This window comes from Lagopus muta, chromosome Z (assembly GCF_023343835.1).
Source record: "Lagopus muta isolate bLagMut1 chromosome Z, bLagMut1 primary, whole genome shotgun sequence".
NCBI lineage: Eukaryota > Metazoa > Chordata > Aves > Galliformes > Phasianidae > Lagopus > Lagopus muta.
In genome coordinates, this window is record NC_064472.1 from 4,730,419 (window position 1) to 4,757,044 (window position 26,626).

The 26,626-nt window shown below is 36.1% G+C and overlaps 1 protein-coding gene across 2 annotated transcripts in view; it reads left to right on the top strand.

Moving 5' to 3' along the window:
• Positions 1 to 5,349: 5,349 nt before the first annotated feature.
• PIK3C3 (phosphatidylinositol 3-kinase catalytic subunit type 3) overlaps positions 5,350 to 26,626 on the top strand; it is a 63,153-nt gene continuing 41,876 nt past the window's right edge. The window contains exons 1-13 of one of the 2 annotated variants that reach the window (XM_048932019.1): positions 5,350 to 5,565; positions 7,145 to 7,333; positions 7,830 to 7,973; positions 9,749 to 9,878; positions 14,684 to 14,770; positions 16,097 to 16,192; positions 21,533 to 21,604; positions 22,039 to 22,128; positions 22,731 to 22,835; positions 23,323 to 23,415; positions 24,031 to 24,216; positions 25,352 to 25,506; positions 26,331 to 26,418. In XM_048932019.1, coding sequence (XP_048787976.1) covers positions 5,498 to 5,565; positions 7,145 to 7,333; positions 7,830 to 7,973; positions 9,749 to 9,878; positions 14,684 to 14,770; positions 16,097 to 16,192; positions 21,533 to 21,604; positions 22,039 to 22,128; positions 22,731 to 22,835; positions 23,323 to 23,415; positions 24,031 to 24,216; positions 25,352 to 25,506; positions 26,331 to 26,418 — 1,503 coding nt within the window. In that variant the 5' untranslated portion in view covers positions 5,350 to 5,497. The remainder of the gene's footprint in view (positions 5,566 to 7,144; positions 7,334 to 7,829; positions 7,974 to 9,748; positions 9,879 to 14,683; positions 14,771 to 16,096; positions 16,193 to 21,532; positions 21,605 to 22,038; positions 22,129 to 22,730; positions 22,836 to 23,322; positions 23,416 to 24,030; positions 24,217 to 25,351; positions 25,507 to 26,330; positions 26,419 to 26,626) is intronic. The other variant, XM_048932020.1, reaches the window with a different exon arrangement.

Below are 26,626 nucleotides of genomic sequence, written 5' to 3' on the forward strand. Positions count from 1 at the left end.
TACTCAGTTAACAGACTACTGAACTTGCAAAACCTAGCAGCCTGGATTTTTTTTTAAAACAACTTTTGCAATATAAGAGGAGGATGGGAAACTGGGAAAAAAAAAAAAAATGCATGGAAGATCGTCATCTGGCATAATTCAATACCATTTACAGGAGTTACGCTGATTTTCCCTAGCTGATGACCTGACTCAGTAGTTTTGTTCTGCTTTAGCATTAACTTATTTATTTATCTTCTGAATAGGCTTTACTAACTTTCATGTTTCCCCTTATTATTATTCCTTTCCCTTCTTTGTTCAGGAAACTGCAGCTTTATTGAGCTCAAGTTATACAGGGATGAATGAGTTTAGAGACTCCTGCAAAGAGGGTTAGTGCATAGGCTGATTCCATAATAAAAGGGAAGTCTACACCTTTGTTGTCATTTCATTGGAAATTATACGTTGTAAGAAGTCTAGTTTAAGTCTGCTTTAAGCTTCAACTAACATAATGAAACCTGAGGGTACTGACCACAAAAGAAAGTAAAATAATATGTGATTTTAATGGATTAAAATCTAATATTGTCAGAAGGTACCTAACAATACTGCTTTTCATTTCTGCCCATACCTTGGAGTACTCTGATTCCTATGGCCAAGCAGAATGGCTATCTTCTCCACCGTATTTACATCAATAATAATAGAAAGAAGGGTAATGGAGAGGTTCCACAAGCAAAGGGATACTGTGAGTTTTTGGCTCCTGAAAATTGCAGAAATGCAGCTCTGGATTGAGCACAGTGAAAACAGACTCTATGGATTGGAGGAAAAAAAGTTTCTAAACTAGGAGAGTTCTGAGACAATATTCTTATGAGCTTAGTGGAGACAAAAACCACTTTTTTGCTTATAAAATGGGACTTGAAGTGACAGATTTGAACAGTTGAGGTTGGCATTAGAAAATGACAGGACTGAACTCACAAAGAGATGCTTGCAAGTCCCATGTTTCTCTAAGCACAAGGAATGGTGCTGTTGTTCTTGGGCAGAACTCTGGGAAAACAAGATTTGGAACAGTAAAGTTGTTCAGTGGCAATGTTACTGAACAGGGCCAGCACAATTTTTTGTGATTGAGGGCTTGGACAGTGAAGCATGGCAAAACTGCAGAAGGGTAGACGACTTCTTTCTCAAAGAACTCTGGCCTAAATCTAATAGTCTTAAATTATGGAATGATGCATAATCATCTGGAAAGACGATTTTTTTTTAAAGTAGAACATCATTTCATAAACATAATTTATTGGTGCTTTAAGTTTTCAGAGAGCTTTATGTGTGGCATTTTGCTATGTAGATGACTGTCATCTACATTAGAATCACAATAGAACCACATTTGTAAGAGCCTCAGCTCTCTACAGAGGTACATATAACCTACAGGCACCACTGTCTGTTATGATTTGGACAGCTGCTCTCAGCTCTACATGTTCTAGATCAAATGTTCCCTGAGTACATTACAGGAACAGTTTTATTCCAAGGCTAGAATTGTGAGAAGGGTAAGTTTTGATCCAAAATGACACTTCTAAGTTTGAATTTAATTCAGAATTTTATGTATGTGTATATATATACATATATATCTATATTTATAAAACACATAACTATGTTTCTGCACAGATACTCACAATTATTCAATATCTACAGTACATGAATCACTGACATTTTAATGTGTCTATAAATAAATAGAATATTTATTATAAATTATTACTACAAATAGTAAAGCATATTTTAAGGAAAAGAAAGATATGCTCTTTTCTTAAACTCCATTCTTAACAGTTTTTAAAGGATATTTGATAACTGTTATGATAGCCACTACCTCACTGACTATCTGAAGACCTGTCCATCATAGTGGTATCTGAACAGCAAAAATTCTCTCACACACATGTTCAGTATGTAAAGTCTTTCTCAGGATATTACTAGAGGGGAAAAGGCTGTTGTCTATGTAGTTTTGTTCCAGTTCATTAGTGACTGAAAGTCACTAATTACTATCTGACAGATGTATAAAGGTTTATATACAGCTTTTAGTTGTCTCAGTTTGGTTTATAGTATACATACGTCCACATTCAGAAAGGACAAAACAAAGTAAGACTGAAAACATAGATAAATTTAGGATGAAAGTCTTTTGATGAAAGTCTTTGCCAAGAATGTGAGACCTGGCTGAAAATCTGAACTGATCACTTGCCATGCTTATCATCCTAGTAGTAGAAGATGGATGGTATATACAGAAGCATGATTTTCTCTCACAGATGGAAAGCATTTCTTACTAGGACTGAGAGATGACATATTTATCTATTGCTATTGATAGAATATGGACTGCAAGTGACACTTTTGCTTCAAAACAAGAAAATAGAACCATTCCCTCCAAAGAGAATCATGTCAGAAGCAGTGCTCTCTACTGTTCTCCATATTTTCTAGATGCTTCACCTCAGCAAGCCTCAGAGATTTGACAAACTATCTGAATGAGAAGCAGAAAAAGGCAGAGGAATGCATGTGCAAAACAATGGAGAATACCACCCTAGTCATTTTACATAGTTTGCTACAGTTCTTTCAATAGAAAGAAAGGTGCAGCATGTGTAAGTAACTAGATCTACGTAGTCAGTTGCTTTCACTCTTTTTGTGAAAACAGATTTCACTTTGTGTACTTTACTGAAAATTTTGTAAATGCTCCCACACATGGAATTAAACTGGTGCTTCAAGATAAAATAAACCTCAGGGTGCTAGAGGAATATATGTTTGTGCAGTGCTGTGGTAGAAAGCCAGAGCATGTCCAATCAACCAGCCATTAGGTAGGACAGGCTGGGGGCAGTCAGAGCAGCTGTGGGCACCCTGTAAGGTGATGGAACAAGTCTGAGACATCAGCCCACGTGAGGCACCCTGCAGGCTGCCCTATGGTATTTCTGCATCAGGGACCCCTCCAAAACAGAGTACTGGGCCATAGGCTGAGGAAATTGGTTATCATTAAGAATCATTAGCCCCACAGGCCCTACTTAGATTCACCACAAGTTCGGAAGTAGCAGGTGCCCTTCCTCTGTTGGCATGAAGGTCAGAGTTTGCTTCACAGTGTGGTTATGATATTAACAGCATCCCAATTCACTCTCAGAACTTGGTCCCATGTCCCTATGTTTCTCAATGTGGAAATATACCAGTTTGTACCCTTGAAGAGGAAACCCCAGATAGTTTGTATACGAGTGCACATCAAGTGGGTAACACAAGAATAGATGTGCTATTTTTGAAACTTAGCATTTGGAATAAAATCCTACAATTCTTCAATGGGACACATATTCAACATAGTTGAACAATGACCTAAAAATGTCTCTATAGTGGTGAAACTGATGGTAAGATTACTTAACTGATAGTATTAATGAGGTTAATTGAAAATGAATCCAATTTTTCCTGAGATAAAATCATATAGTATGGACATGTGAATGTCTGAATACTTTTAGTTTGAATACACACAGAACTGACTAATTGTTTAGCTTTAAAATTATGACATTTATGTGTCTTTTAAATTTTTACAGGTTTTTTTTTTGTTTGTTTGTTTGTTTTTGTTTTGTTTTGTTTTTTGTTTTTTACGTTTAGCTTTAGTATTCCTGCATAACCAAGCAGAGCAGTAAGTTTATTTATTTTTCTTCTGGCAAGCTGAATTTTTATGTAAACAACTGTTCAGGAACTAAACTAACAAGCGAACAGAACACATAAATGATGGGGTAGGTAGGTAGGTAGTAAATGACTGGCAGCTGCCAGAGTATTAGCAGTTATAAATGTCATCAAAAAGAGACCAATTTGGATAGAGAAAATTGGATAAAAGATTACTACTACTACTACTACTAATGATAATGATAATAATAATGATAATAATGATAATAATAAAGATATTTCAACATAATAATAATATTAATAAAGTTATTTTAACATAATCTGTACAAAATAATTTGTTAATTTGAATTTAAATTACATTTTTCACCCATGGCATCCATAGTCAGTTTGGCAACACTGTAAAGCAAGGTAAAAGCAACCATGCACTGCATGGTTCTGGGTTATAACCTTCTCTAAATTGTTCTGGATAGGAATTTAAAAAGACCTCCTGCTCACAGCATCTGAGTAAAAAACAAATAGTGTTAAGGTGAAATGATCCAATGGTCCTTTATACTTTTTACTTTTTTATTTAAAGAGGCATTCTTCTGTTTTCTGGCCTCTTCTGTCCCCATAGTAACTAGTCGAGAGAGGACTGGTTGATAACATATCCTTCCATTGCTTCAAGTTAATGGTTCTTGATGTGAAAATGGAGAACAGTTCTAAGCATCAAACATCATGTTTTTGTTGTACAAGCAGCGCATACTTGGAGAGTTCACATGTCCTGATGCCTTCTCAGTACCAATGCTTCTAAACATCACTCACTACACTGAGCTACATCAAAACAGCACTTTATACGCAGCATTGTTCAGCTCCTGTGGCAAATCATAAAACACCAACCTCCATTGCTCTCCCTAGTCAGACAGAATTAGCATATGACAGTAATGTACACATTTTTGTCACTTAAAGCGCCTGCAACCTTCACTAATCCTCAAAATACTAAACATTGTTTAAAGTCATATAAGTGTTTAAAGAATACAAGTTGTATAAGATTTTTTTTTCCTTGTCTCTAAAGCCCAGACAGAATAATTCTGCATTATTTTTTCTTTTGTTTTGGTGATTACAGATCAGTTACCAATTCTAACAGCCTTAGAAAATATCTAACGAATGAGTGAATACTGTCAAATTAAGTGCCAATTAATGCTAAGATCATTGCAAGAAGTTCATCAGTTTCTGCATGCTGCCCTGTACCGCTTTGGTGTTTAGGGCAGAAGACAGCTGCTAGCTTTGCTTGACCTTCTCCAAAGGTGTCAGAGAGCTGAAACAAGAATGACTGACAGTACAACTAAACAGCGTGGCAGCCCCTAGCAAAACGCAGGTGCCATGTGTAGATCATCCCTTCCCTGTCAGAAAGCAACATCACTGGGGTCACAGAAGGGTTTAGAGTTACAGTGGGAATTTGCTGTGACTGTCCTGATTGTGCTGCAGTCTGGAGAATCACAGCCTGAGGAGAAAGAAGGGGGAAAGCCAATGCTGCTGGGGGCTCCTGCTGGAAAACTGCACCGGATGCCCTCAGTCACATTGCTTCCGAAGTTGGACAGGGACAGCCATCTCGCAGCCAGATGCTGCCTGCTAGCAGCCATCTTGCTATGCCTCCCATGGAGGCGGCCATCTTCTCCGTGCCGTACACATGGGGGCAGCCACCTTGGGACCGCCTCCAGGTCAGCTCCAGGTTGGCGGCCATTTTGGTATAGGGTAGGGTAGATGTATACTCGCTCTTTCCTCCCTTAAGCAAAATGGCGGCGCCGGCGCATGCGCGAAAGCAGGGGGCCCAAGCGGCGGGCCGGTGATTACCCCGCGGGCTGTGGCGGTGCGGGGTGCACGTGCCGCTGGGCGTACCGGGCTCGCGGTCATCATGGGCGAGACTGAGAAGCTGTATTATGTGTATAGCTGCGACCTGGATATGAATGTGCAACTGAAGATGTGAGTGAGAGGAGCCGGGGCTTCAGCGCTGTCCTGCTCCGCTCAGGACGGTCGGGGGTGTGTGGGGCGGCCGCGGTGGTGTGCGGGAGGGGCCCGGTCCCCGCCGGCTCGCAGGTGGCTGGGCCTCCCGCTGTTTGAGGTGGGGGTGCCTGTGACGCCGCGCCTAGGGCTCCGCGGGGTCCCGGAGCAGCACCGCGACGTAGCAGGGCCGGGGCCTGCTGCAGGCTGCTCTGAGCGCTGACATATCCGTGTCCTTAGGTCCTGTAGTGCTGTAAGGCACGGGTTAACTCAGTTCAGCCCTAATGTCTCTGGTGACCTTTCAGCTGCTGGTGGCACCGCTCTCAGCGTTAAGGGATGGAGAGAAGCTGAAGGCACTTCTTCCCACTATGTGGGAAGCACATATGTGCTAAGGCACATAAATGTGTTTTGGGTAAGGTCAGGCACTTTGTTCAACTTCACATTTGCACACGCTGATGCATTTGCTGGTTCATATTTTTAAAAGTTATTTTCTTTTTTCCCCTCACATCACAGCAGTGGGCAGTATAAATTCATGTGGGACAGATGTGACCTGTCCTATAGTTTATTGCTATGTAGCTACACTGAGGTATGTTGCATTTTTTTTGAAAAGTAACTCAGGAAAACCTAATATTGGGCTTATGTAAGTTTCATTTTAATAGCAGATAGCAACTGAATTCAGCTACATACCTGACTTCATTACTAATACTCTAACAAAAATTTAACTTACAAAAACAGAGTTTTTAAGTGTTTTTTTTTTTTTTTTTTTTTTTTTAAAGTTCGCCTACTGTTAGAATGCACTGTGCTTGTTTCTTGCAAGAAACTTCTTCATCTACTCTTTTGTTCTATTTCTGAAAGATTTTGTTTGCTAAAAGGTGCATTACTCCTGTCTACACAAACGCTGTGGTTCCTTTTTTGTTTTTAATCACAGTCAGATATTTCATATTGCAGTATCACAGAATCATTAAGGTTGGAAAAGACGTGAAGTTTTGTCTTTCATGACTATATTTAATGTCTGTGAAATCTAGCACTAGTATTCTGCACATTATTACTGACCTTTAATCAACTCTGGTTTGAATACATTGATTTTTGGCATCCAAAGCCAAAGAAACACTTCACATTTCACGCAGTTTTAAAATAAGACTCCTCGTCCTTTTTTGTTTTCATTTTTCATGCAAGTGTATACTAATGTTTTAATGTCTATAGTTATTTCTTTTAATGATTGCAGTGTTTATAATCTCCCTGTTGCCTTGTTTAATGTATCTTATATGATGTAGTCTAAGAATCTACAGGTTTTATTAGAAGGTATCTCTATCTCGAGTGGGTAATTCTTCTATTTTCTATTCTGTTTTGCCCCTAAATCAGTATTACAGTGAGTTGTGCAGAGTTTCTTTTTGATATTTGGATTTCACTGCTTCCTAGTTATTCAAAATAGAGGTATCCATGTTGTCTAAATATGAGTAATGGAAATTGAATTTTCACAGTGGATTAAAAAAAAACAAAAACTTTTGCTCTTTTTTTTTTTTTTTTTTTAATTTTTATTTATTTATTTATTTATTTTCAGAGGAAGTCTGGAAGGGAAAAGAGAACAGAAGAGTTACAAAGCTCTCTTGGAAGACCCAATGCTGAAGTTCTCAGGACTGTATCAAGAGACTTGCTCTGACTTGTATGTAACTTGTCAGGTGTTTGCAGAAGGGAAACCTCTTGCTCTTCCAGTTAGAACTTCCTACAAAGCTTTTAGCACTAGATGGAAGTAAGTCACTGCCTTTTATTTCATTTATCTATTAGTTATTGAGGCTTCTAGTTAAAGAAGCAATTTGATGTATCTTTTGTTTGCATTTAAAAAAAAAAAATCCTAAATCCTTTCTGTTGTTTTCTATAAGTTTATTACATTTCTGTGAGTCTCTGTGTAATTAAGTATCACAAAATTGATTTTTCTGTGTAAAGAGTAAGTAATAATACAATTATTTTTGTTTTTGGGCATGGCTCAATAATTATGTAAGTTTTGCAGCCTGAAATAGCACACTTTTTTGCTGCATACTGGACAAAGATTTTTTCCTTTGCTGGCCTTTTAATCACATGGAATGACTCAAAACAACACTTAAATGTTTGAATAATTAAAGCCCATAGGCAGATAGTTAATACGCCCTGCAAAGTGCATAATTGAAGGAGAACTTAGATTCTGTAAACTACTGTAGGGTGACTTGAATTCTGAGGTTTCATGACTAATATGAAGTATGTCCTTGCAGCTGGAATGAGTGGCTGAAACTGCCTGTGAAGTATCCAGACCTGCCTCGCAATGCTCAGGTGGCTCTAACCATCTGGGATGTGTATGGACCTGGTAAAGCAGTTCCTGTGGGAGGAACAACAGTCTCGCTCTTTGGGAAATATGGGTATACTGCTATTTCTTTCATGATACAGACTTGAAGCTCACTTGTGATTAGTAAGGTGCAATAGGAAGTGCATAGATAAAGTCAAAACAGAATTTTTTTTTTAAATTTTTCTTTCTTTTTTTTTTTTTTTTTTTTTTTTTTTTTTTTACAAGTAAGCATACATTTTGACATGGCAAATGCTGAAATAATTTTCTTCTATACTTTTGTAATGCATTAATTTTGGTACCAACTACTTAATTTCTTTAAGTTAATTTTGCAGTTGGACCCTTAACAGAACATTATCCATAAGGAACGAAGTGTAGTTCAAGAAACAAGGAGTCTTCTAGATTAATAATCTATATGATTAAGTAGAGAGTGAGATCAGTAAATTACAGTAAATAACAGGGAGCTGGGAAGAATTACAAGTTAACTGGAAGGTAGCAATGCATGAAATGGATCTTAACTAAGTACAAAGGGGACTGAAAAAAGAACACAGGATACAATTTAAGTATGAGGTACTGATACTCTGTCTCATTGATTGTAGTAAAAAAGTTTCAGGTAAGTTTCTCACAATTGAGAGTCTGAGGGAGTAGATATTGAATATCTAGCAAATGGGTGTGGTGGAGTAGAAGTAAGTAAACATGGGGCTGAAGAAAAGGCCATGAGAATACTTTTCTAGTATGTAGACAGCGTTTGAAAGCGGAGCAAATCATTTTGCCAGTAAATATGAAGTAATAAGGCTTAGTTGAACCAAGCCAGGTTTAGTTTAGATTTAGGAAATTTGTCCTAGTGATAGTGAACGTGGAAAACGTCTGTAAAAAGAGGTTAACTTTTTTTCATTAAAGATCTTGCTTTGATGAAAAGATTGATGTTATCTTAGAGTAGAAAATTGTATTGGACAAAATTTGCCTTTATTTCCAGTGTTTTGGGGAGGGGTTCAGACAGAAATAAATATTTCAGAATTTTCTCTTGGCTTGTAAACTGATAACCTAGTAGCAGGGTAGTGGTAAACTTTCTACAAATCAGTCTGTGATTTTAAGATTAGCTGACTTTCCTGTAGTTAGTGTCTTTTATTTTTAGCTGTGTGACTTCTAAGTGTTCCTTCTAGTTGCATTTGCCTGAAGTTCTTAGTTGATTGGTCCCCTCTTCTTGGCAGAAATAATACATTTGATTTTCTGGAGCATTTTTGTAGATGGGTGAATAAAAATATGCAAGGAATGCAAGGGTATGCAGAAGAGAGGTTTAAGTTTTGTTACAGAGTTCTGCTCATGGCAGAGTTTCAACTACCAATTCAATTTCAGGCATAGATGGAGAATTGTGTGGTGAGAGTTGTGTTTTTTTCCAGCTGAGAAAGCTGCTTTTTATTAGTTGACCTTCCCATGAAACTTACATCGTTTTTTAGTTAATTTTTTTGTCAGGAAGATCTAAAGTCAATACTGTAATTTGCAAGTCGAGGATTTTTTCTGCTTCATTACAAATAATAAAAAAGTATGAAGGTCAAGCTCTCTCCTCAGTTCGTGTTTGTGCCACTCCATTGACTTTGGGAATTATCCATTTTTCTTCCATTTGCCAAGTAAGTTATCTCATATTTGTTTCTTTTAAAGTCCGTGTGCCAGTAAAAATGAAGGCCAGAGAGGGCATAAGGCTCTAGGCACTTCTACAGTTCAGTTATGTTGTGCATAGCTATGTGTGTTTTTAGGTTTGGCAGAAGAAACTGTTCATTTTCTTGCATCTGCTGCTGCACTTTGGTTCTTGCTATCTAATTAGCTGAAATAATACTGCATTTTTCCCTCTAGTATGTTTCGTCAAGGAATGCATGATTTGAAAGTCTGGCCCAATGTAGAAGCTGATGGCTCGGAACCCACCAGAACTCCTGGGAGAACCAGCAGTACAGTCTCTGAAGATCAAATGAGCCGCTTGGCAAAGGTAATGGAATACTGACCTTTAAGATGTGCGTGGAAAGTTTGCACTATCATTGGAGTGAAATGAAGAGAGACTTTAATGAAGACAAGGTTCCAGTGGTGTTTTTTCCCATGAAAATTGTCTGCCTTTAATTGCTTTCATAAGTCAGAGAATTTACTCAAAGAAACAAATAAGCTCACCACAAGTATGTTCTTTGAAATAGGACACAAATACTTATACTGGTATAAGAAACTTAATATATCTGACATACTGTTAAAGCAACTTTAAATCCTAATTCTTTATAAAGAGTGAAAATACCAATGTAACTTGATGCTTGAAGCTAAAACTCTTACCTGTTTCAGTCCTAAGAGCAGCTTGTGAAAGCAAGTCAAGTTTCCTTCCTTGTAGCCATCCTTTGAAATTTAAGACTGTCTGGTGTAGTGTTCAGAAATGTATGACTCGCCTCTGCATTAGAAAGAATTTTAGTAGACTTAAAAAAATTAACCAGATTTGCTTTAGCTTTACATCACATGTAGCTGTCCACATGAATATTTTCTCCTTCTAGCTTGTTGACAGACTGTATTTTTGCTGTGGAAACTACTTCTGGAACTCAATAAATATTTGTTCTTGAACTGCTTAAGTAGCTGGTGACACTCCTCAGATGAACTTATACTAAGCTTACCAAATATCTCAACTCCTCTTTATTGGTGTACTTTCATCTTAATTTTGGTTGCCCGGCTTTCATCTTCACCTTTTTTAAATCTCCATGTGAAAGAAAGGTCTAGAGCCATAAATATGTCTGTTCTTCATGTAGAAATTTATAATAGCAATAAACTAACTTGCATTTACAGTCTATTTTATTAGTCTAGATCACCTTGAATTTATACTGCAAAACTCATTATAAATATTTTGTGAGTTGTAGGAAGTAGGTTGTTATAAATGTTCAGTGATGCTTTGAACCACAAGAACCTTGTGATGCAAAGCAACAGCTTTTTGAGTAAGGTTTAGAAGTGAGATACTTGCATAACTAATGATTTTTGTTGAGAGTTCAAACCTATAGCTAGTGTTTCAAATAACATTCTAAAGGAAAGAAACATTGTAGGTTTGTGTTTGAAAAGGAGTAGAAGATCTTAAGGTTTTGATATGCACCACAGACACAAATTAATTTTTCTTCATTTTAGACTTAATTTTTTCTTGAGTTAGTATAATTGCATATTCTTGTTCTGCTTAAATGTATCTGTGCAAAGCTTTTTGTAAGCCTCATCTTTTGTGGTAGTAGAATAAAACCCCTTGAGAGGAGGGACGCTCTGTAGACAGGCCGTACAGATCAAGATTTTCTTTTTGTAGTTTATTACATGATAGGTGATGTAGGTAGTGGGTCTTGAACAAAGATACTAGTGTAGGTCTTCATTTTCATGTTAGCTTGTGCAGCACCATACCAACATTTTTCCTCCTCTTCATTCCTAGGAATGCACATAGGAATTCCTAGCTCAAGAGACACAAATAACAGAGTACTTCAGTCTCCAAAATACACGTGTCTGTTCTAGCCTGTTCTTTTGGCAGCTAGGATTGGAGGGCCTAAAGCTGTCAAAGAGGTTGACGGAATTCTCCTTTCACATCAAAAATAAGAATTCTAATTAATGGCTAGGAAATGGCTTTCAGCATTGCTAAGAGCATCTCCTCTAAGCTGTGTTTTGGAGATGCTAATTCCAAAAAGATTCAGAAACTGTTGTTTTCAGTGGTATTTTGTTGTGTTCCTTTATAAAAATATTTTATCCGCAGGTGCTCACAGAGTGAACAAAGTTCCTGTGTAGTGTCTGCAAAAGCCTTAATTTGCACAGCTGTTTCCATAGCAGATGAGATGCTTGTGATGTATTATTCCTAAATAGTTGTTGTTTTAATATAATCTGTTTCAGTTTTTCCTTTCACTTGCTCATCAGTTACTGAATACCATCTTTTGATGCTGTATCGGAAGGTACATTAAATGTACTTAAGAGTAGTAGGACAGATTAAATACAAGATGAGATCACACAAGCTTTTTTGCTCTTGATTACTTCTTAGAGGTGGTTTTTCATGTTACCTATTGGAAAGATGTATGATTTCTAACTGTCATGGTACTTTTTAACATCTGATACCAGATGCCAAATCAGTCCTACAGATAGTAGTAAGTAACTTTAGAGAAGAACTTGGTTGAGAAAGTTTTTTCTGTCTAGATCTTCTTTTTTCTTCTTGACATCCTTCTGAGTTTTGTATATATGTGGGTGGTATTTGTTATTATAGAAAATTAATCTGTTACACATGATGGATTATTTTATTCTACATAAACAAAAGGTACTCTAAGTTCTTTTTGATCCATTAATTTCCTTTACTTCTTCTGTTAGCTGAAATTATCTAATTATGGCACTAATATAGCATTTAAAGGGATACATCTTAGGTAGTAGCAGAAGATTAATGCTTCTTTCTTTGAAGAGACTCTAATTTTAAACTTTTAATCTAAGGGAGAAGTTCTTCAAGTACATATTAACCTACAGAGTCTTGTATGCTGGCATAACTAACATAATGTCTTTTGACTTTTTTTTTTTTCCTGTTGAAAGAGAAATGTGGAGATTTGAGACTAATATTTTTCCAGTAAAATACAGAATTACTTATTTCCCTTATTCTCTAGCGCAGTGAAACTAAAAATTGACAGAGCTATTTAAATAACTTATTTGAATCTTTTTAGCCAAGGTTTTGGCAAGGGCTGTCATAAACCTATGTGAGCGCTGGATGTGAATATATGATATGCTGAAGTGCTGGTATAGGGTGAAAAAAATAGGGCTACATGGGGTAAGAAGAGTACTTTTGTTAGTTAAGGGGGGGAAAATGAACGTAGTTTGGAAGTTGTTGAAATGAGGGATGTGTAAGTGTAAGGAACTTATACTCTTGTTGAGGATGAATAGAACTTGTGGACTTGATAGGATGTTTACAAAGGCATTAAATGATGATATCTAGCCTGCCTTAGAAAATGTGGGTTATAACACTTTTGCATGCTGTTGATTCTCTTCCAATTTTTTTTGTGTTTCTATAAGCTTCATTGAGTTTTAGGGAAAGTACACTTAAAAAATTACTGCCTTGATGGGCAGGGGAGAGCAGTGAGTATCTTGTCTTTAGCGAGTCTTTATTTGATACATTCTTCTGTAACATTATTGCATTAGAAACTAAATGGACGCAGAGGTGGAAGGAAAGCTGGCAGAAGTGTCAGGAGGTTCAACAGTAGCAACAGGAAGTCCAACTGGATGCCAGCTATGAACAGTGTGCTGTAGAAAGCGGTACTGGTCCCAGTGCTTTTTAACATGTCCTTAATGACATGGGTGTAATGGCTGAGCACATCTTCTGCAAATTCGGAGGTAATACAAAACTCCCAAGCAGCTGATATACTGGATGGTTGTGCAGCTGTTCAGAGGGGCCTCAACAGACTGGAAAAATAGGCCTGTGATTCCTATAAAGGAACTTCAAAAAGGCTTTAAAAATGTTTTGCAAGGTCTTCTGCCTTTACAAGTGCTGGAATAGGGTCCACAGGGAGGTGGTTGAGTCACTATCTCTAGATATGTTTAAAAACCATTTAGATGTGGTGCCCAGGGACATGATTTAGCAGAGGGTTGTTAGTTAGGATAGTATGGTTAGGTTGTGGTTGGACTCGATGATCTTTAAGGTCTTTTCCAACCTGAGTGATTCTGTGATTCTGTACAGCGAAGCTGCGCAGCAGCAGTGTCCTGGACTGTATTAGGCAACAGTGGTAGCAGGTCAAGGGATTGTGGCACTGATGAGATGTATCTGAAGTGTAGAGTTCATTTATGGCCTTATAGTGAGGAAAAGAGATTACTCTATTGGGGTGAGTACAGTGATGGATTGCAAAGATAATTTGGGGCTTCAAGCATCTATCATTCAAGGATAGCTTAGGAACTATGGTAGTTTAGAGAAGGCACAAGCAGTTGGTATGTACAATAGGGAGCAAAGACAAAACCAGACCTCTGGGTACAAAACTGAAACAGGAAATTCCATTTAAATATGAGAAACTTTTTGTTGTGAGGATGATCAAAGCTGGAATAGATTGAGAGGGATTGTGAAGTGTGTCTTTGTTGATGCTCATAAGCTGACTGCACTTGTCTTGTGCAACCTGCAGTCAGTTAATGTACTTTGAGACTGTACAGTTTCCAGAGTCCTTCAGCCATGCTCTTTGGCTCTGGTAGAAGATTTTGGCAGGTGAGAATGTTATTGGAGAGGCAAAGAATTGGGACATTGGTGAGAAGGCAGGTAGAATGGCAGCTTCACTGTGTCTTGGGAAATAGCAGCTAAGCAGAGAGACTTCTCCTTTTCTTCATTTCACTAGGCTTCCTGAAGTACTGGCTTCAGTTGCCTAAAAAGGGAAAACTAACTCTGTAACTTCACTGATCTTATTGTATAAATCTCAGTTTGTAAACTTGCTTTGGTGAAATAAACAAAGGCACACTTCATTCAGTTTGGAGTGAAATACCAAATCAAACGAAACAAAGGTAAGTTATACTATATGAAAACAAGTAACTAAGATAAATAGTGTTTTTGTTATCTGACTGCTTAAAAAACAGGTTCCTATTTTTTAATGCTTGATGTGCTTAAAGATCTCATGCTTGTAACATGCTTTTGTCTTTGCCTTGATTTTTTGAGATATTAGAAGTATGGTGTCACGGCTTAGCAGTTTACAAAGAACTACTGTATGCACAAGCATTTCATCTATTAGTGCCTCTGCAAAATTGATATTCTTTCTGTTAGTACTAACAATTTCAAAATTAGTCTTGTGTTCTTTTATGCAGCTCACTAAGTCTCATCGACAAGGTCACATGGTGAAAGTGGACTGGCTGGACAGACTGACCTTTAGAGAAATAGAAATGATCAACGAGGTAGGTCATTTTACATCAGAGTTGCACTTTTTTTTTCAGATCTTGCTAATGTGGACTGTTCACTTAGGAGACAAACTTGTCTTGTTTTTCATCAACTGATATGATGGTGTATATGATAAAAGAAAAAATAATTCTTTGCACTTCTAATTTGAACTTGACATGAGCAGTTAATAAATAGAAAACTATCTTAGTTGTCAACTTCAAGTGACTTGTATTTATTAATAATTTGTGATAGCTTGGAACAAATGTTTAAGGGTTTAGTTAACTTAATTCTAGGATTTGTATTGTGATGGGAAGCTTATTTGGCCACACAGGCTGTTCCTTGGCTTTTGACCTATTCAGCTTTATTGTTTTTGATTAAGGTTTGAGTGAATTTAAAATACAATAACAAACAAGATAGACCTCTAAATAACTACGGCACCTGAATGTGGTGTTACACGCTCAGTGAGTAAAATCACTAACTGATTATTCTCATCTTGCACAACAAAACTCCTTTGTTTTCTGTTTTGTGCTCCGAGACTTGCATTAAGACATCTGAGACTCGGATTCCTTTGCAATATATGTATATATAACCATTTTCTAGTCTTTATGAGATTTCAATGCATCCCACATTAGAAATGGATATTGTTTTGCTTACTCTCTGTTACAATACCTAAAATTCAGCATCCTTTATTGCTAGACCTACTACTTAAGTATAGAATGCCTTTGCCTGTGCTGGCAAGTCCAACTTAATATTGATACATTAAATGAGCTTGAGTTGCTTGCTCTTAAAGGTTTTACTTTTTTAAAATAAAATGTATGATGAAGATTACATATATTTTCTTTATTCTTTCCCATCAAAATTTTAAAATTCTAAACACTTACTAAAGATTTGAAAAATACATACATGAGCAAATCTTTTTCTGAAAGTGAATGAACAGCAAATCTAACCTTAGTCCAAGTTTTATTTGTTCCTTTCATCACATCTAAATGTGATTTTTTTCATGTCTTCTTGATTTTGACTGACATGCATAATTATATGTAAGCATTTAAAAAAACGCAAACAACTGGTTATTTTTTGTTGCTTTTTTGCTGACCTTTAGGTTCACAATTGCAAGCCACTGATGAAAACTATGTATTTTGTTTACTTCTGAATGTTAATTGTGATTGTGTAGGGATGTAAAGAAGCAAGCATGTCAGGAAAGGTCTCAAATAGTGTGATGAAATGATTAACTTAATAATTGTTTCAACAACTGATAATCTCATTAGTTATGGCACAAAGAAAGAGTAATTGCTGTGCTTTTTACTCTTTAATGTGATACACATCTGTGGTGGTTCTCTTCTCAGAGGGAAAAACGAAGTTCTAATTTTATGTACCTGATGATTGAATTCCGTTGCGTCAAGAGTGATGATAAAGAATATGGAATAGTTTACTACGAAAAGGTATGTGCCTTGCAGACTTTACGGTTGTCTTTAAAAAGCAGCGTGTGCACCTTAAATGGATTTTTTTTTTTCCACTGAGGTGAAATATTCTGCTGCAGGATAGCAGCAGGCATCTGTCAGTGGCAGCTGTTTATGTACATACAAATCAAATGGTATAGATGCAATGAGATTACAGAAGTCAATCATTCATGCAACAGTTGAAGATTACAGGAATTTCTAAATGTGAGTGATTAAAAAGTTTTTGATTTATTGTTCCTTCAGTCATCCAGCGGTACTTTCAATGTACCTGTAGGTAAAATTGGCTCTCATCAAGAAGAGATATACCTGCGTTGACTGGTAATTTTATAAAAGATAAGTTATTAAAAACTTGGCACAGGTGCTCTCCTTGTGAATATTTGCTTGAAAATGAACAAGTAGGTTTACCCTTTAATGCTAAAAATATTTTGAAAGTAAATTTAGCAGAAAACTTCTGGATTGAAATATCTTTCATCTTTTCTTTCTGTTTACAAAACAGATCTCTGGTGTAGTAACTGATGTTGGTGACTTTATTATTGTTCTTGCAAAGAAAAATTATATGTAGGTATAGATAACAAGATACCATTCTCTAAACAGTATCCCTGAATACTTTCAATTTGTGTAGAGAAATTTTTCAGTGTCATTAATTTCTCGCTTTTCAAGTTTTTTATTCTGTAGTATCCAGAAAAATATCTTTAAAAGTAGGTGTTTAAAAAGATAAATGCATAAGATCATAGTGAGACATTTGAGAAGTGACAGCAGGATTGTGAGTTCAAATTTAGGGGAAGAGAGGATTGACAGTGATAGGCAGCATTGGCGTTTTACTCCAAGGGCTGGAGCATCTTCCCTGTGAGCACAGGCTGAGAGAGCTGGGGCTCTTTGGCCTTGAGAGGAGAGGGCTCTGACCTTTAGTGGTCCAGTACCTGAAGGGGCCTACTGGAAAGTGGGGGGGAGGACTTTTTGGAAAGGCTTATAGTGATAGGATGAGAGGAAAAAGCTTTAAACTGGAAGAGAGTAGACTTAGACTAGATATCAGAAGGAAATTCTTTACTGTGAGGATGGTGAGGCACTGGAACAGGTTGCCTAGAGAGGCTGCTTATGCCCCCTTTCTGGAGGCGTCCAAGGCCAGGGTGAATGAGATTTATTTTTTTTCTGGAGAGCACAATGGAACCACAATCAAAACATTGAAACACTAACAATTGTTCTTGCACTGGGTTAAGATCCTAAATCAGATTGTTCTGTACTTGTCATAGGTACAAAATAATAAACATCGTTAACATACAGCTTTGTATTGACTTGGCTTTTTTAGTTTTGTAGTTGAATGTGATGTTCCTAAAAATGGTTTCTCTCTCTACCTCCAGAAATGTACTGTTATAGCTTATTTATGTGCACTATTTTTTGTTCAGTCATTGTTATGATTTTACAAGTATCAAAAGTGAGGGAAGAAGACTCAGACTTTAAACATGCATGTGTTTCTTTGCCGATTTTTCTGAAATATATTAGAAATGCACAGAACAAAATAACTATAGATTGTCTGGTTTTTGGAAATGATGTACTTGGTATAATGGTATATATCAAAGCTCAAACTGCAGTTACTTGTAGGAGTTTGTTATTATAAAGTAGCTTTTCAACACATTATTGACCTCTTTCCTGGCAGCAGTAGGAAAGAGTACATAAATTAGTGCCTGTCTTCTCAGTTTTTTCATACCTTCAATTACAGCATATAGTATACATATCCAGTATATTGAAACTAGGTTCTGTTGTCACTTGTCTCTGACCGATAGGCAAAATGGAGATTACTTGTCAGAATTTTGTTGATGAATTTGTTTACTGCACTGTTGAAGAATCTCAATTCTAGCATCCCCTGCTTGACTCAACCTTCAAGTACAGTGGAGTAAGGTAGCAGTGACCGTTTTCATGTTCTCTGTTAATTTTAATACAACATTTGTGATGGGAAGGTTAACAGTCTGTTAGTAACAATAGCATCACTTCTGATTCTCCACTTAGGGAAAATTCAGTGTGATTTTTTCCGAATGCAAATAACAACGTTTTTCTTCAGTACATATAACCTTGTGGTGGTTTCAAATGAAACCTTTGTTTAAATAAATTGATTGCACTAAAGCATGCAATTTAAAAAAAAAAAAAACAAAAACAAAACTTCGTTATCTGTGAAAGCTGTTTTCATGGCTTGAAAGATGATGGTAGTATAGCGTAAGGTTAATAGAGTTTACTTATTGGTGTTGTGAAACCTCATTACACGAGGATGATCAGGAAGGATATTTTTGAAAGCATGCACCTGATCAAATTCAAGTGCTAATTTAGGTTTGACTCTCAGACACTGATATAGTTTAGTAAGTTTGTATGATAAGGGTAATAGTGAGCCACATGGTGTTTTCAAGGTATGACACGGAATTAGAACCAAGTGCTAAGTAATTGAAGGCATAGAAAACAGCTGACTTCCTTCACAGGAAGACTAACTGATAAAGTGGTCTGTTCTGGATAGTAACTTGGCCCATGTATGCTTTTGCAAAACTTGATTTAGCAGCAAGATCGAACTTACAGTTTAGGTTTAAACCAGTTTTCCTGGTACATGAGCAGAATAGCCAGAACTCTTCAGCATTATGTATTTGAGAGGAGGTAGTTAAAGTTGTCATTGTAGGTCTTCAGGGATTTAAGAGGCAGTGTGTTAGAAATAAAATCTAGTTTCGCAATTCGAAGACGTTGTGAACATTATGACATTGGTCACTGGAAAGTATGGTGCCTTTTTAAAATCCTGTTTTGTGCATACGTAAACTTTAGTCAGTTGTAATTCTCATCCTTGTAACTAATCACTGTGGTAGGCTTTTCATTGTGGAGTCCAATTTTTACATGTCTAAAAGCTTTGTCATAATTTGCAGCTGCCTATCTTATCTGAAAGTTTTCAGAGAGGAAGATGTAATAGTATGAGCATTATTACTGCCCATCCCTGGGGAATCCACCTGGATCTCAATGTTACAAATGCTTCAGCAGGAGTTTTGAACGTCTGTTAGTTGCTATTATATACACCGCTGAGTCAGGTTTTTCTGCACTGATTTATGTGAGGGGTCCACACTAAGTGGGGTGTTATTTGTCACTGGGGTATTTGTATTTCTTTATTGCTTTTTGAGAGCCACATCTGATTGCAATCTTTTTACGATTCTGATTAGAAACATAACTGATGAGATGATAGAACTTGATCTGTGATTATTTATTGTCAAATTTTATTTTTGATGGATTTTCGTGCCAAAGCATGACTCATTAATATTTCATTGTTCTTACCTAATGTCAGTAACTCATGATCTGAAAGTTGCTTCCAGTTTTCTGACAAAAGTTTTAGTACAGTGGGAATGCTGGTCTGTCAGTCTAGCTCCTACTCTATTCATTTCCTGTTACACTGACACAGAAGTGTTTAGCTATAATGGAGCTACTTCAGAATTACTATTTTCATACTATGTAGATAATGCTAAGTACATTATTTAGGGGATGTTCTTTTAAAATAAAATGTAAACAAATGCCCTATTAAGTGTTAGTATGTATGCTTTTTAGAAATCTCATGGGAAGAGAAATTTTGTTTATGTTCTCGGATCTGTCACGGTCAGATTTTGGATGCATGCTAACTTTGACTAGAAGGGATGTATATGTGGTTAATGCCATTACTTTTCAGATTCAGAAAGGTATAGGACACCAGTAAATGTGGAAGTGTCTTGAAAGTGCTTATTTTAGTAATAGTCAGCAACATATGAATTTACATAGTTTTAAAAAGTATTTCCCATGAAAGAGTGTTAGAAATATTAATTTTTGTTTCTTGTTGGTGTCAGTTAGGTAATTTTCCCCCCTTGATACAAGTTCCTCATCTCTTTGAAAGTTAATTATGAAAAAAAAAATAAGGTATATAAAGAATCACATTACTGAGGGAAGTGCTGATATAGAAAAAATGTATATTCTTGGTTGATCTGAAATGCCCATTTCTCTTAAAATGAAACTGAACTTACCTTAACTAAAGTGCGTAGCCTTTAGATTTATGTGTTACACTTGAAAATCCAGTGAAGCTTTATTTTTCTCAGCTAATGCTGCACATCTTTACCAGGTCTACCAGTTCTTTCCTCTCTGTATCCCTGATGCCTCTGTAAATTGTGGAGAGTCAACAGTAAAGATAGAAAAAATAAAGTGATGAAAACAGTGGGAAGATTGATTGTTAGCAGTAGCCTTTTGATTAAAACCTTGGCTGAATTTTTAAATGTAAAAATGTAGATTAGGAAATAATTCCAGTAGGTGTTTTTAGTCCCTGCTTATCTTTGAAAATGTGGATAAACGTTTGATTCAGTCTTTGAAAGTTCTGCCGTTATTACTTCTGTCCTGTTTGATCATCCTGACATGAGATATTTCTGTTAGGATTCATTATTCTGATCTGCTACATACTAACTGAGAAGAGACTTATTGAAGTATCACTTATTATACTGACTTTTTTTTGTGTGGTTTTTTTTTCTTTTTTTTTTTTTTTTTTTGGTCTTAAATATTTTTTTAGGTCATGTGAATTAATACTAGGTTCCACTTCTGTAGTTTAAAAAAAAAAAAAAAAAAGAAAAACTAAACTGTTGGACATTAATAAAAAGGAAGACAATTACTGGATTTGAACTGATCGTGGTGGGCTTAATTTTTACCTTCTGATGGGTTCAAAGAAAATATTTTGCTTCTCCTATGTTATTTATGGAGCTACAGATTTCCCTAAGTTAAACTGTCTGACTGCTGTCGTTCTGCTCAGAACAGCACAGCGTAAACTTCCACAAGAGACTGTGATGTAGGCTGTGATGTTATATATCTATTGTGATATGGAATCAACAATAGATATATATATACATATATGTATATTTAAATTTGACTGTTTCAAGGAGCCTTAGTTGCTGAAATATTCTCAAGTAATTTCTGAAATGTGACTGCTGTTTTTTAGCAAAGCACTTGCTTTCTGTTGGAGATGGAGGTCCTGCTTTGTTTTATTTTGTTGCTTCCAGAGGATGTGTATAATGATAGCATCAAATTTCTCTACTCACCTGTGTGCTATCGTGATGAAGAGCTGCCGGGATCTATTTCACTGGATGAACTTCAACCTATATTGTGACCATGCTTATCAGGAAAAAACAGATAAAAATACATGTATCTTTTCTCCTTCAGGCCCATCAAAACTGCTGGGTGTAGTTGCATCATTTTTTTCACTTAAATACGATATGCTGTATGTTAATAAAAAAGCAATATGCTAATATGGCATTGCTTTAGAATTAGAAATATTAAATACGCTTTTAACTCTTTCAGGATGGTGATGAGTCATCTCCAGTTTTAACAAGTTCTGAAATTGTTAAGATTCCAGATCCACAAATGTCTATGGTAAGCATTATTCTACGTAATACGTTCTGTAACACAGTATTATTGCTGAGAGGTTTCCACACATGGAGGTGAAAGCTTGTCTGTATTCCTACTGTCAGTAGTTCAGAGTCCTGTGGGAAAGATGTATTTGTCCAGTTGAGAAGTATGTTGGTGTGATTTTTAGTACGTTTTTATTGCTTCTGCTAGATTTTAAATACAGCAACTTATTTAATGCTTACGATGAGTTTCTTCCTTACTATACTTAATGTACTTTCTTCTGAGATGTGGGGAAGCAGATTAGGGGTACTGCTGGTAGAAGAGAGGGTGGGAAAATTAGACAAAAAGGAGCTGAAGAAGACAAAGGAATTTTTGAAGAAGGTGTAGTAACTCTTGGTCACTTCGTCTGTTAAAATGTTTTTTTCCCTACACTCTTTTGTATGTTGTTTTTCATGTAGACAGTGCCTAAATACAATTCTAGAAAAGATTTCCATTATTGTGGATGCCAATTCAGTGGGACTGGTATTGGCAGCTTTGGGAACCTTAATGTAAGTGGGCTTCTACTGGCAACACTGTTTGAGCACTGTGTAATCTAACACTGCAAGAGCAAGTCTGACAATGCTGAAAACTGCCTTGGCTGCTGAAATCTTGTTGACACCGTGGCTCTTTTTGTGGCTCCTACTGTTGCTAACATGGTATTAACAGTGGGAAAACTTTTTGAGAATGTTTTTGTTGCATACAAAGCTTCATACTGCAAACATCCTACATATGTTTAGAAAGCAGCTAGCACGTTTGAGTGCTGTCTAAATCACGGGTGTGTTGACTGAAACACTTGCATTTTGCAGCAATTCACCAAAAGGCAAAATAAGGCTTGTAAGTTGTGTGAAGTACAATAAATACATAAAAATAAATTCAAATCCCTACAGCCTTCTTCTCTTTTATGGGGTTAAAGGGCATATTGTTGAAGGAATATCTAGTAAAAACTGCAGTGATGACAAAAAACAATCCAGAAGATGCTGTATTTTTTAGATGTGAATTTTAATTGTCGTGCATTATTCAACATGCTGGAGAGTTTTTGCTAGGTGGTTTCAATACTAATTTTCTCTAGAGTTGAAGTATTTATGTATATTGACTTACCCTCTGCGTTTAGGAGAACTTAGTAGAAAGCAAACATCACAAGCTTGCTCGAAGTTTAAGAAGTGGACCTTCTGATCATGATCTGAAGCCCAATGCGGCTACTCGAGATCAGCTTAATGTAAGTCAATCATATCATGATTAAATTCAAAGTTATTTTATGTTGTTCACTATTAATATGTGTTGAGAATTTAAATGAAATGTTTAACTTTGAAAAAAATCATCAATGAAGAAAAATCAGTAGGTGTGTCTCACAAGTAATTAGGTGAGTCCAAGTCAGAAATAAACAGAAATACATTCAACTTTGTAATTTTATCTTTTAAGAAAAACATATTACTTCTGTTTTGAGGGTTTCATAACACATGTTGTGCACATACCTTGCTGTTGATGGGAGTCGTAACTGCTTCTGTTTGCCTGCATTGCCGGTTCCTTCAACCTTGTAACTAAGAAGCGTCACCGTGACAACATGAGGACTTTGTGTTGTTGAAAACTTTTTTTTCCTACCTATTTTTGTGTCATCGGTGTTTTGTTTCATCACAGTATATTCCGTTAACTTAGTGCTTATGCATGCTCATGTTTTTTGAACTGACTTTCTATTTGTCTAATAGATCATTGTGAGTTACCCACCAACAAAACAGCTAACATACGAGGAACAGGATCTAGTTTGGAAATTCAGATATTACCTTACTAACCAGGAGAAGGTAAGCTGAAGTACTTGAGAGGGTTATTAGTGCAATCAATGTTTCAACTGACACTGCTTTTACTGTTCTTCCCTTGAAGATACAGACTTTAAGTGTCTTAGTAGCTAATTAAGATGCTTTTAACTTTCTCTGAAGTCACTGATATTAAAAATCAAAGTCTCTTTAAATCATAGAATCTAGCTTTTATTGCAGTAGTTTTTGTATAAAGCCAGAATGACAGTTTAAAGTGCTAGTGGTGATATTTTTATTTTCTTGGTCAGCAAAGAGAAATAAATAGAAATAGCTTGTCCATCCCTTTTTAGTAAAGAGTTAACATTATGTACTACCAGAATATATAGCAGTACACCAAAAAAACAAAGTGCATTAAATAAATAACAATCTAATGGTGACTACTTTTATGTATTGATGATGGTGGTAGAGCAGTAACCATTGACTTCACTTTTTACTTAAAGATAGCTCCAGATTTTCAAGTAGTATTAAAACAGTTCCACGCTATATTGTCATATGTCAGTACATCTTCTTGGATCTGTGCTCATGTAAATATAGTTCAAATCTAGTACTTTCTTAACATGAGGCATTAATTCTTAAATAGATTTGTTTGATCTTTCTTTCCAGGCCTTGACAAAATTCTTGAAATGTGTTAACTGGGACCTTCCACAAGAGGCAAAGCAAGCGCTGGAGCTACTGGGCAAGTGGAAACCAATGGATGTGGAGGACTCCTTAGAACTTCTATCATCTCACTTCACAAATCCAACAGTTCGACGATATGCTGTTGCTAGACTTCAGCAGGCTGATGATGAGGTATTCACTGTTCTCTCATCTCAGAACGTGGAGCACAGAGGATTTTTAGCAGGTGCTTCTTACCTTCAAAGACATTTAAGTAAATAATAGTGATGGAAATGCTGTTGTTGGGCTCTTTTTGGAAGGAAATTCACAGTATTGGTAATTGTATTAGTGTGAACAGTCAGTGGTAGTTTTTTTTTTTTTTTTTTTTTTTTCCTCCAAGTTGAAACAAGTGTTCTCTCCTCAAACCCATTGTAAATTTTGAACATTAACATTCATAGAAGTAAACTAAAAGGTTTCCAGCTGCCTTGGATGTCAAAGCAGTACATCATCATATACTTTATGAAGAAAATGAGTAGATAAACATCTGTAGAAAAAAGGTATTTCCAATTTTATACTGATCAGAGTGATGAGCTGTGAATTGTAAGTCAAGCTTTATAGATGCTGGTCAGTTTAAATTGTAATTATTTACATTCAAAAGTAAAAAATAAAATAATGTGAATATACTATTGTAGATCTCAAATTCTTGGTAATCAGTTGGGATTAAAATTGGGAATGCTCTCTTCTGTAATCTTAGAAATCCCTCTTCAGTTTCCAAGGTTGTACTGCTTTGTCTGTGAAGTGTACTTTTCACAAAATGTTTAAATCCTACTCAGAAAATTGAGTAGTAGAGAAAACGAATTATGAAGAGCTAGTAATTAAAATTCTATGTTTTAGTCATACATCAGATGCGCTTATTCATTGCTAAGGATAAAAGAAAAAAAAAAAACTGTACAGAAAAGAGGAGGAAAGATTGTTTCTTGGTACTGTGGTCCAGATTTTGTTTCATTCCTAGAAGCTGTGAACTAACATGTATTTTGTGAACACTCGAAGCAAGTAGGGCAGCTTAAGTGTGCTTTAAAAGCATATTTTTCCCTGATAGAATTAGTTAATTAACACTTTGTGTAACGAAGAAGTAGCGATGTAATAACTCTTACCTTTTGGGAGTCTGAGTCCACATCCTACACCAGTTCTTCTGTTGTATATTGCTGTTGAAATACTATTCCATTTTACTGACCAAGTTTTTCTGTTCTTTTCTAGATTCTGAAATCTAGGCAGCTTTGACTGATCCTGTGAATTCATTTTCTTTTCTTTTTTTTTCCCCCTTAATGAGGATTTACTAATGTACCTACTGCAGCTAGTCCAGGCATTGAAATATGAAAACTTTGATGACATAAAAAATGGACTGGAACCTAGCAAGAGGGATAGTCAAGGTTCAATGTCAGAAAGCATGACAACATCTGGAACTAATGGTACAGAAATAGACAGGTAAAAAGCTAAGATTTTCAATAAAAAGAATTTTAAAAGAATTTGCAGGGAGAATCCAGTGAACGTAGAGGAGCTGCTGGGGGCATACATTCTATTAATTGCAGTCCAAGAGTAGGGCTGAACATGTCATTAAGTCACAAACTAATTTGTTTAACAGACAAATCTCAAGTTTTCCACTTGTGTCACTAATGTATACTCTCCATATTATAAATATACTCCTTTTCACTGATCTTACTGCAGATCTGTAAAGTAAATATACTGGGATGGGTGCTGCAGTGATACTTAGACATTAATAGAGGACTTTGATTACTTCCTTTTACTTAGGTGAATTTACTGTATAATAATTTTACTTAGCAAACACTGGATTTGTCTACTGCATGTGATTGCATTCCAGATTTGAGGGTTTGCAGGTGTTGTGTTTTAGCAACTTCATCAAAAACATTTTTAAAAAGCTTATACTGAAAACATGAATTTGCTAAATTCTTGTGATTGTCTGTTTATTTTTTATGGAAGCTGAAAGAAAACAGTAAGATTGATGTGACTGAATGTCCTGCATGACCATAAGTTGTTTAACAACTGGGCACAGATGTTTGATATTTTCAGGAGCAGTAGTGATTAAAGCTGCCATTCCGTTTGTTCTGGAACAGAATTTTGATTATTTACTTGCTAGTAAATTTAAAGAATTTATATAGAAAATACTTCCTTTACAATTTTCTGAGTTTATTGTTTTGTGGAAGTCAAATGCATTGCTACTTCCTTGCACATTTCCTGTTCCCCAAGAAAGAACTTTAAATCATGGCAATTATACGCTCTCCTTTGTGTAGTTCCCAGATCATGACTCCTATTCCATCTGTCTCCTCACCACCTCTAACTTCAAAAATGAAGGAACCTGCAGACAATGAGAACCTTGATGTAAGTCAAGTGTTTTATGTTGCAATTGTGATGTTTGAAGCTTTCTAGTAGACTTTCTACTTTGTGTGTGTGTGTGTGTGTGTTTGGATTTTTCTATTGTACTTTGCAGAATACTTAAATGTTCTAATAATATAAACGTGAATTAAATACAAAAACAAACAAACAAAGCAGCAGCTTATGTGAGTTTCTGGTTACATTAGTCCAAGTC